Raw genomic sequence first — 12,050 nt, 5'->3', positions numbered from 1 at the left:
GAGAGAAGCCTGAGAGCAAGAGAGTCTTTTTACATTTGACATAAAAGTTTAGTTGTATTATGGTGTTATTGGTTGGGTAAACAACTAAAAAATAACCAGGTTTGAAGGGAACATATTGAAATTGGACCAGTTAGATAAGGGATGATAATAGTCACCTGGAGCTATCTAACGTCTTGACTTCAGGAGTGACATGATCTTTGAATACTCATCTAGGAATAAGTAAGATATAAAAAATGATTGAGGATATTGATTTAAATTAGTCTAGGAAGAAACGGTGGGCTTCCCTCATAGTTCAGTTGGTAAAGAATCTGCCTGCAATGCAGGAGATGCCAGTTCGATTCCTGGGTTGGAATGATCCACTGGAGAGGGGATAGGCTACCCACTCCAGTGTTCTTGGGCTTCCCTTGTGGCTCAGCTGGTAAAGAATCTGCCTGCAATGTGGAAGACCTGGGTTCTATCTCTGCTTGGGAAGATCCCCTGGAGAAGGGAAAGGCTACCCACTCCAGCATTCTGGCCTGGAGAATTCCATGGACTGTATAGTCCATGGGGTCACAAAGAGTCGGACACGACTGAGTGATTTTCACTTTCAGGAAAAAACTGTAGAAGGGAGGGGGGTTCAGGATGGGGAACACGTGTATACCTGTGGTGGATACATGTTGATGTATGGCAGAACCAGTACAATATTGTAAAGTAATTAACCTCTGATTAAAATAACTAAATTAAAAAAAAAAAAAAGACAAGAAAGCCTAAGTCAGTGGAAGGGGGAGCTCCATTAAATAATTATGTCTAATGGAAGTTTGGTAGCATTTAGATTAAGTTCAAATTGAATTCCAAATATGCATCATATTCTACAACTCAATGGAATATGCTGCAGAAGTAAGAATTTGAGTCAAAATATCATTTTGTCAGTTGACATTTATCTAAATATTTAACCATCCCAGGGTTCAGTTTACTCATGGGAAAAGTAGGATAGAGACTGATTTGGAAAACTATTGTGGAAGATTATAGTTATTTTAAAAAGTAAAGCATTTGATATGTATTGTGAGTTCAAAACAAAAGTATCTCTATATTATCAACTCTGTGACCTTAGAAATATTGGGGCAAAAACATGCCCCTGTTTAAAATTTTACATGTGAATTATTCTTTTAAAAATAAATGTAGAGGTCCCGCCTATTATCTGCTCCCCTGGACATATAGGCTTCTCTTGGCCCATTTGAAGATCAGGAAGTTGATAACTCGCGAGGCTCGCTACTGAGAGACGGTGGCTCAGATGGGACAGTCGCCAGGGATGGTGGAATGTAAGGATGGAGCGGGTGTCCGGACTACTCTCTTGGACGCTGAGCAGATTCCTGTGGCTCTCGGGCCTCTCTGAGCGGGGAGCTGCCCGGCAGCCCCGGATCATGGAAGAGAAAGCGCTAGAAGTTTATGATTTGATTCGAACCATCCGGGATCCAGAGAAGCCCAATACTTTAGAAGAACTGGAAGTGGTAACGGAAAGTTGTGTGGAGGTTCAGGAGATTAATGAAGACGACTATTTGGTTATTATAAGGTTCACGCCAACAGTACCTCATTGCTCTTTGGCGACTCTTATTGGGCTGTGCTTAAGAGTAAAACTTAAGCGGTGTTTACCGTTTAAACATAAGTTGGAAATCTACATTTCTGAAGGAACCCACTCAACAGAGGAAGATATCAACAAGCAGATAAATGACAAAGAGCGAGTGGCGGCTGCCATGGAGAACCCCAACTTACGGGAAATCGTGGAACAGTGTGTCCTGGAACCTGACTGATAGCTGTTTTAGAGCCACTGAAGTATAATCGTTTGATATATTTGTTTAAAGTCTTTGTAAAATGTAAAAGATTCATGTTTAATACATAGGTGATTTGTACCTCAGAGCATTTTTTTTAAAATGATGATTTCCAAGCAAGATTTAATTATCAGGCAGTACTTAGTTTGTTCAATGTCTAACATTCTCAGGATTTGTAACCCTTAAATGATCAGACAAAAATATTTTCTAGTTATTGTGTGTAAGATGAGTTGCTATTTTTCTGATGCCCATTCTGATGCTTTTCATGTCAAAATATTTACTGTGCCCAAGTGTATTCATTTTAAACCATTACTCTGTAAAATAAATAAAACAGAGATGATTCTTGTAAAAAAATAAATAAAAATAAATGTACTAGTAATTACTATGTAATTATCAAAAATATTAAAAATTAATATTCCATATTCATTATTTATAATCAGATTGAAAGATTACTTTAAAATTTAATTGAAGAAAAGTGTGTTATTTTTATATCAGAGATAAAGAGACAAATGCTTATAACTTTGCTGTGGCAATAATGGGGCAACTGTAATATTAAGATGACTTTTTTCAGTAGTTATCAGTATCATTTTTCCTGTCACATTATTTCCAAGATAAAAGAAAATTAGCAACTCTCAGCCACAGTTACTCTGAAACATTTCATTAATGTGGCTCATATTATTTGTATGTTTAATTATTTTCATTTTTCCCCTTTTGAAGATGAGTAATTAATGTTTGCTGGGCAAGGACTTAACATATACAAAAATTTTATTCACAAGGAGAAAAGGTTTTTTCAGCCTGTTTCAGTATCTTTATTGACATGTTAGAAAATAAATTTTTTGAGGGTATGGGATGTCTTTTTTTTTATTTTTATTTTTACTTTATTTTATTTTACAATACTGTATTTGTTTTGCCATACATTGACATGAATCCACCACGGGTGGGATGTCTTTTACTTCACTATAAAGTTTATTTTCTAAAGAGATCTCTAATCTAAAAACTCCTTTACATCAGTGAATATGTAATGAAAATTGCTGATAAAAAAACAAGAAAAAGAATATAAAAGCACTTAGATATTTGATCATTTTATTTTCTATTAAGTATTTTAGTTATGCTGTATCTACAAACTTCTATGTATGAAATTTAATTTTTCAGAATTTCCCTGAAATTGCCTGTGGTGTGAAGGTAAAGGAGAGGATCATGCTAGAAACAGACTTAAGAATATGTTGTGTGCTATTCACTAACAGAGAGAAATATATTTAAAATTAACAATTGCTATGTTACCATCAGAGCAGGGTCAAGGGAAAGGGAAAACTAATGGGAACAAAGCTTCAGGCAAACTATGAAATCAAAAGCACTAATTAGTCTTGTCAAACAAGCAGCTACAGTCACCACATTGTGATCAACTTGAGAAAAAGATGTGAGACTATTTTTACTAGAATTTTCACAAAAATTCACTTTTTGTGCAAAGAAATAACTTTAAGCATGTCTGTGTCCTTAGATCAAAATTGTGTTTCATTACTATCACTTTGAAATATCCAAGGATTTTCAATCTGATTCTGCCACTCAGCACTCCCACCATTTCTAGACTGGCCACTAACAGCATGGATTTTATATATGTGTGTGTATATATATATTTATGCCAACAGGAGAAAGCAGCTTTATATGAATTCCATCTTGTCAAATAATAAATGATCACTAAATAACTGGCATTTAAAACAGTTCGGGGGTGCCAAGTACTCATTTTATATATTTTAATGTACACATGTATTCAAAAATATTTGTGTTTTCAGTTACTCTATTTTCTCTGCAGATTTGTTTATCAAAATTGGAAAGAGTGAACTTAACTCCCATTTGCATTCTTACAGAAGAAAATAAAGAGGTTAGAATAGTCCTGGTTTTTACATGCTATATATATATATATATATATATATATATATGATTTTTTGTTCAATTTAGATTTGTTAACTCTTGTCTTAAGAATTTTAATTTGAAGATTGGAAAGTTTTCATTTCACCCCCTGTTTTAGGCTTTTTTTATTAGGTTTTTATTAACATTTTCTTGTCCTCCTTTCAAATTCTAAATTCTGCTTAAACTGTGTGTGTGTGTCTGATTTAGGCATCCACTTTGTTATTTCTTTATTTGTTGGTGGTGTTGTGTCCAAGTCTTTGTGACCCCATGGACTGCAGCACGCCAGGCTTCCCTGTCCTTAACCATCACCCAGAGTTTTCTGAAACTCATGTCCACTGAATCAGTGATGCCATCTAACCATCCCAATCCTCTGTCATTCACTTCTCTTTTTGCCTTAGATCTTTCCCAGCATCAGGGTCTTTCCCAGTTAATAGGCTCTTCACATCAGGTGGACAAAGTGTTGGAGCTTCAGCTTCAGAATCAGTCCTTCCAGTGAATAATCAGGGATGATTTATTTTAGGATTGACTGGTTGGATCTCCTTACTAGTCCAAGGGACTCTAAAGAGTCTTCTCCAGCACCACAGGTCAAGGCCATCAATTTTTCATCAATTGCTCAGCCTTTTTTTTCATTTTTTGTTCAGCCCTCATGTCTATACATGACTACTGGAAAAAAACATACTTTTGACTATACTGACCTTTGAAGGCAAACTTATGTCTCTGCTTTTTAATATGCTGTTTAAGTTTGTCATAGCTTTTCCTCAAAGGATCTTTTAATTTCATGGCTGCAATCACTATCCACAGTGATTTTGGACTGAGAAAATAAAGTCTGTCACAATTTCAAATGTTTCCCCATCTGTTTGCTATGAAGTGATGGAAAAGGATTCCATGATCTTTGCTTTTTGAATGCTGAGTTTTAAGCCAGCTTTTTCACTCTCCTCTTTCACCTTCATCAAGAGGCTCTTTCATTCCTCTTCACTTTCTGCTATAAGGGTGATATCTTCTGCATATCTGAGGTTATTGATATTTCTCCCCACAATCTTGATTCCAGCTTGTGTGCAATTTCACATGATGTGCTCTGCGTCAGTTACATTCAGTTCAACCACTCAGTCATGTCTGATTCTTTGTAATCCAATAGACTGCAGCACTCCAGGTTTCCCTGTCCATCACCAACTCCTGAAGTTTGCTCAAACTCATGCCCATCGTGTCTGTGATGCCATTCAACCACCTCATCCTCTGCCATCCCTTTCTTCTCTTGCCTTCAATCTTGCCCAGAATCAGGGTCTTTTCCAATGAGTCCATTATTTGCATCAGATGGCCAAAGTATTGTAGTTTCAGCTTCAGCATCTGTCCTTTCAATGAATATTCAGGACTAATTTTTTTTAGGATTGGCTGGTTTGTTCGCCTTGCCATCCAAACGACTCTCAAGAGTCTTCTCCAACATCACAGTTCAAAAGAATCAATTCTTTGGTGCTCAGCTTTCTTTATGGTTCAACTCTCACAACCGTACATGACTACTGGAAAAACCATAGCATTGACTAGATGGAGCTTTCTTGTCAAAGTAATGTCTCTGCTTTTTAATATGCTGTTGAGGTTTGTCAAAGCTTTTCTTCTAAGGAGCAAGGGTCTTTTAATCTCATGGCTGTAGTCATCATCTGCAGTGATCTTGGAGCTCCACAAAATAAAGTCTCTTACTGTTTCTATTGATTTCCCATCTATTTGTCATGAAGTGATGGGACAGAATGCCATGACCTTAGTTTTCTGAATTTTGAGCTTTAAGCCAACTTTTTCACTCTCCTCTTTCACTTCCACCAAGAGGCTTTTTAGTTCTTTCCGCCACAAGAGTGGTGTCATCTGCATATCTGAGGTTATTGATTCTTCCCCGGGCCATCTTGATTTCAGTTTGTTCTTTATGCAGCCCAGCATTTCACAAGACATACTCTGCATATAAGTTAAATAAGCAGGGTGACAACATACTGCCTGAAGTACTTTCCTGATTTGGAACCAGTCTGTTGTCTCATGTCCAGTTATATCTTTTGCTTCCTGACCTGCATACAAGTTTCTCAGGAGGCAGTAAGGTGATCTGGCATTCCCATCTTTCTAAGAATTTTCCACAGTTTGTTGTGATATACACAGTCCAAGGGTTTAAGGTAGTCAATGAAGCAATATTAGATGTTTTTTTTTCTGTTTACAGTTATCCTAATTTTAATGGGGTGTCCCTGGTGGCTCAAATGGTAAAGAATCCACCTGCAATGCAGGAGACCTGGGTTCGACCCCTGGGTTGGGAAGTTCCCCTGGAGAAGGGAATGACTACCCACTCCAGTATTCTAGCTTGGAGAATTCCTGGAACAGAGGAGGCTGGCGGGCTTCAGTCCATGGGGTCACAAAGAGTTGGACATGACTGAACAATTTCACTTTTACTTTTCACTTTCAATATTAATATAACTGGTTAAGATCAATTAGGCCATTCATGCTTTTTCTCTTCAGTTAAGGTCATTGTATCAAGGAAATTTAACTCAGAAGACTGAAACCAGCTTATCACTTTTTTCTCAATTTCCTGCTCCTTCCACACAGGGGACTCCTCCAGTGTTCATCAAGGCCGGGTGAATTCAGCTGGCTGAATCCAGCTGGCTGTCTTGTTTTCAGAGTCACTTGGACACTGGGGACAATCTAGCTCATTTATTAGTATCTGAATTTTTGGTCCAAAGAACAATATCTCATAAACAGCACTTATAAAAGTCTCAGTTTTTCAGGATGTCAAGTTTTGTGCAAACCATCTTCTTGGAAAAGATATACTGTTTTTCCCTATTTCAGCTAACGATATTTTTGCAACATTACTTTTTGGAAAGAATACCTGTAGAATTTAGTTGAAAAACTAACAACAAAAACAAAACAAAACACAACAAAAAACCCAAACCCTAAGTGATGCAAATGGAAGTGGTTCCTGTGTGCTAAGTTACTTCAGTTTTGTCTGACTCTGTAACCCTGTGGACCATAGCCTGCCAGGCTCCTCTGTGGGATTCTCCAGTCAAGAACACTGGGGTGGGTGGCTATGCCCTCCTCCAGAGGCTACACCTGACCCAGGGGATTGAACTGCTTCTCTTATGTCTCCTGGCTTGGTAGGCTTGCTCTTTAATGCTTGTGCTAACTGGGAAGCCCAAATGGGAGTGGAGATAAAACAAAATTGGCAAATCACTCAATTTCAACAATATCTAATTTCCAAACAAAATTTTCTGAGCTATATATTGTGCAATCTACATCTATTTAGTGATGTTGGATTTTGGTATCACTAAAAAAAAAAAAAAAAAAAAAACACACACACACACACACACACACACCCTCAGGTATCCCCTGGTTTAAACTTTAATTCCAGGTTGGCAAGAGGGTTTTGTGTTAGGAAAAGTCTATTGCAGCTCAAATGCGAAAGATTATTTCCATAAACTTTACACATAATTGCAGTGAAAATAAGCAATGATTAAGCAATCTGAAGTGAACAGTATGAAAAGGCAAAATGGTAGGATACTGAAAGAGAAACTCTCCAGGTCATTAGGTGCCCATTATGCTACTGGAGATCAGTGGAGAAAAAACTACAGAGAGAATGAAGGGATGGAGCCAAAGCAAAACAATACCCAGATGTGGATGAGACTGGTGGTAGAAACAAGGTCCGATGCTGTAAAGAACAATATTGCATAGGAACCTGGAATGTCAGGTCCATGAATCAAGGCAAATTGGAAGTGGTTAAACAGGAGATGACAAGAGTGAACATCGACATTATAGGAATCAGCAAACTCAAATGGAGTGGAATGGGTGAATTTAACTCAGATGACCATTATATCTACTACTGTGGGTGGGAATCCCTCAGAAAAAATGTAGTAGCCATCATGGTCAACAAAAGAGTCCGAAATGCAGTACTTGGATGCAATCAAAAACAACAGAATAATCTCTGTTCATTTCCAGGGCAAACCATTCAATATCACAGTAATCCAAGTCTATGCCTCAACCAGTAAAGCTGAAGAAGCTGAAGTTGAACGGTTTTATGAAGACCTACAAGACCTCTTAGAACTAACACCCAAAAAATATGTCATTTTCATTATAGGGGACTGGAATGCAAAAGTAGGAAGTCAAGAAACACCTGGAGTAACAGGCAAATTTGGCCTTGGAATATGGAATGAAGCAGGGCAAAGACTAATAGACTTTTGCCAAGAAAATGCACTGGTCATAGCAAACACCCTGTTCCAACAACACAAGAGAAGACTCTACACATGGACATCACCAGATAGTCAACACTGAAATCAGACTGATTATATTCTTTGCAGTGAAAGATGGAGAAGCTCTATACAGTCAACAAAAACAAGACCAGGAGCTGATTGTGGCTCAGGTCATGAACTCCTTATTGTCAAATTCAGACTCAAATTGAAGAAAGTATGGAAAACCACTAGACCATTCAGGTATGGCCTAAATCAAATCCCTTATGATTATACAGTGGAAGTGAGAAATAGATTTAAGGGCCTAGATCTGATAGATAGAGTGCCTGATGAACTATGGAATGAGGTTCATGACATTGTACAGGAGACAGGGATCAAGGCCATCCCCATGGAAAAGAAATGCCAAAAAGCAAAATGGCTGTCTGGGGAGGCCTTACAAATAGCTGTGAAAAGAAGAGAAGTGAAAATCAAAGGAGAAAAGGAAAGATTTAAGCATTTGAATGCAGAGTTCCAAAGAATAGCAAGAAGAGATAAGAAAGCCTTTTTCAGCGGTCAATGCAAATAAATAGAGGAAAACAACCGAATGGGAAAGACTAAAGATCTCTTTAAGAAAATTAGAGACACCAAGGGAACATTTCATGCAAAGATGGGCTCAATAAAGGACAGAAACGGTATGAACCTAACAGAAGCAGAAGATATTAAGAAGAGGTGGCAAGAATACTCAGAAGAACTGTACAAAAAAGATCTTCATGACCCAGATAATAACAATGGTGTGATCACTCACCTAGAGCCAGACATCCTGGAATATGAAGTCAAGTGGGCCTTAGAAAGCATCACTATGAACAAAGCTAGTGGAAGTGATGGAATTCCATTTGAGCTATTTCAAATCCTGAAAGATGATGCTGTGAAAGTGCTGCACTCAATATGCCAGCAAATTTGGAAAACTCAGCAGTGGCCACAGGACTGGAAAAGGTCAGTTTTCATTCCAATCCCAAAGAAAGGCAATGCCAAAGAATGTTCATACTACCACACAATTGCCCTCATCTTACATGCTAGTAAAGTAATGTTCAAAATTCTCCAAGCCAAGCTTCAGCAATGCATGAACCATGAACTTCCAGATGTTCAAGCTGGTTTTAGAAAAGGCAGAGGAACCAGAGATCAAATTGCCAACATCAAATGGATCATGGAAAAAGCAAGAGATTTCCAGAAAAACATCTATTTCTGCTTTATTGACTATGCAAAGTCTTTGAGTGTGTGGATCACAATAAACTGTGGGAAATTCTGAAAGAGATGGGAATACCAGACCTCCAGACCTGCCTATTGAGAAACCTATATGTGGGTCAGGAAGCAACAGTTAGATTTCGACATGGTACAACTGAGTGGTTCCAAATAGGAAAAGAAGTATGTCAAGGCTGTATATTGTCACCCTGCTTATTTAACTTCTATTCAGAGTACATCATGAGAAATGCTGGGCTGGAAGAAGCACAAGCTGAAATCAAGATTGCTGGAAGAAATATCAATAACCGCAGATATGCAGATAACACCACCCTTATGGCAGAAAGTGAAGAGGAACTAAAAAGCCTCTTGAGGAAAGTGAAAGTCGAGAGTGAAAAAGTTGGCTTAAAGCTCAACATTCAAAAAACGAAGATCATGGCATCTGGTCCCATCATTTCATCGGAAGTAGATGGGGAAACAGTGGAAACAGTGTCAGACTTCATCTCTTTGGTATCCAAAATCACTGCAGGTGGTGACTGCAACCATGAAATTAAAAAAAGCTTACTCCTTGGGGAAAAAAAAAAATTATGATCAATCTAGATAGCATATTGAAAAGCAGAGACATTACTTTGCCAACAAAGGTCCATCTAGTCAAGACTGTGGTTTTTCCAGTGGTCATGTATAGATGTGAGAGTTGGACTGTGAAGAAGGTTAAGTGCCGAAGAATGGATGCTTTTGAACTTTGGTGTTGGAAAAGACCCTTGAGAGTCTCTTGGACTGCAAGGAGATCCAAACAGTCCATTCTGAAGGAGATCAGCCCTGGGATTTCTTTGGAAGGAATGATGCTAAAGCTGAAACTCCACTACTTTGGCCACCTCATGCGAAAAGTTGACTCATTGGAAAAGACTCTGATCCTGGGAGAGATTGGAGGCAGGAGGAGAAGGAGACGACAGAGGATGACATGGCTGGATGTCATCACTGACTTGATGGACGTGAGTCTGAGTGAACTTTGGGAGTTGGTGATGGACAGGGAGGCCTGATGTGCTACGATTCATGGGGTTGGAAAGAGTCTGACAGGACTGAGCGACTGAACTAAACTGAACTGAAGTGAAGTTAGATTCACTCAGTCATGTCTGACTCTTTGCCACACCATTGACTGTACAGTTCATGGAATTCTCCAGACCAGAATACTGGATTGGGTGTCTGTTCCCTTCTCCAGGGAATCTTTCCAACCCAGGGACCAAACCCAGGTCTCCTGCATTGCAGGCAGATTCTTCACCAGCTGAGTCACCAGGGAAGCCAAGAGTACTGGAGTGAGTAGCCTATCCCTGCTCCAGTGGATCTTCCCAACCCAGAAATTGTACTGAGGTCTCCTGCATTGCAGGTAGATTCTTTACCAGCTGAGCTACCAGGGAAGCCCTTTAACAATGTAATAGCTTTCAAATCTTGTTGCACTAAACAACTGATATTTTCTTTCTTAACTGTTAAAAGGGTAAGACACAGGTCAAGTAGGCTGAAATAGAGATGGTATAATGGGTTATATACAAAGTTTACTTAATGTAATTATTATTTAAAAGCTCCAAGGTGGGCATAGCAAGGCATAAGTCAGGGGCCCAAGAGACCAGCCCTGAGTCAACAACAAATAAATACAGACATGGACACAGTAGAGTCCAGGGTCAAAAGAGAGTTAAAGAGCATATACCAACTGAAAGGCAGAAAGTCCAAAAAGTAAGGTGGCAAAATATAGACCTGAATGACTAAATCAATAACCAGAAAGGTAAATGGGGTAGTAGAAGATGGGGATCTCCAAAAGGAAAGCCAGATAGTACTTGATTCTAATGGGCATAGTTCTACCTCACAGCTTTTATCTAAAAACTGTATTTCTATCTAAACACTGACTTAGAAGACAAACAGTTGAAATTTTAAGGCCAAATGAGTATTCTCTAGAATTAATTATCCTAGAGATTCAGTGGGTGCATGCTAACTCACTTCAATCATGTCTGTCTCTTTGTGCACCTATGAACTGTAGCCCACAGGCTCCTCTGTCCATGGGCTTCTCCAGGCAGGAATACTAGAGTGGGTTGCCATGCTCTCCTCCAGGATATCTTCCCGACCTGGGCTCAAATCATCTCTTATGTCTCCTGCATGGCAGGCAGGCTCTTTACCACTAGCGGTACCTCAAAAGCACAGCCATCATTAATATCCACACCTGAGTGTTCATATGTATATATTACTAGATTGCACTTAAAAATAAAGTTGTTATGTATTTATCTATTTTTTTTTATAACCTGCTAGTAGAGTAAAATAAGACAAGCATCCTTTTCTATCATGTTCATGGCTATATGCCCAGCAGATGGCTTAAAATGAGCATGTATCAGTTGCTTTATAAATATTTGGTGAATGAGTCAATAATAGCTATTTTTTTCTTTTACTTTAATGCTCCATTTTTTTTTAATTATGAATCATGTTTCATGACATTCTTTTTGTACAGTTTCAATCTCTGTTTTATTATATATGAAAATGGAAATCTTTATTATGTAGATATATTAGCACTGCTCAGAAGCAACAGAAGTTAATTCTAAATACCATTTTCTATTGGAAACACATCCAAAATCCTAGGAGATTATAAAAATGAAACAGTGCCATATGGTCTGATAAGATTAAATAGGACAGAAGTGTAAATTATCTTAAAAAAAAAAAAAGAGAAAACAATATTTTAAGAAGAAACATATTTATCCTAAAATATCATAAGTGCATAGTACTAACAACATTTATTAGTTAATATAATTTCTATAAATTACAAAGACTAGTGCTTTAGTCTATATAACCTTGTCATTTCTATATTATAAATTATATATATATATATAAAAATTTTGGAAAAACCTGTTATATAATGTTGTTGCTGAGCAAATAATAAATA

General features: G+C 37.9%; 1 protein-coding gene across 2 annotated transcripts; it reads left to right on the top strand.

Moving 5' to 3' along the window:
• The first annotated feature begins 1,288 nt into the window (after positions 1–1,288).
• On the top strand, positions 1,289–2,080 carry LOC138093027 (cytosolic iron-sulfur assembly component 2A-like). Of its 2 annotated transcripts, XM_068989117.1 has the most exons (2): positions 1,289–1,591; positions 1,642–1,663. In XM_068989117.1, the coding sequence occupies exons 1-2, from the start codon at positions 1,305–1,307 to the stop codon at positions 1,661–1,663; spliced, it is 309 nt and encodes a 102-aa protein (XP_068845218.1). In that variant the 5' UTR covers positions 1,289–1,304. The 2 variants fall into 2 exon arrangements, with proteins under 2 accessions (XP_068845218.1, XP_068845217.1); XM_068989116.1 differs by having other exon boundaries at positions 1,289–2,080.
• The last annotated feature ends 9,970 nt before the right edge of the window (positions 2,081–12,050 follow it).

Source organism: Capricornis sumatraensis, chromosome 16, assembly GCF_032405125.1.
Source record: "Capricornis sumatraensis isolate serow.1 chromosome 16, serow.2, whole genome shotgun sequence".
Taxonomy (NCBI): Eukaryota; Metazoa; Chordata; class Mammalia; order Artiodactyla; family Bovidae; genus Capricornis; species Capricornis sumatraensis.
Note: the sequence above shows the minus strand (reverse complement) of the source record. Positions and strands in the feature narration are given on the sequence as shown.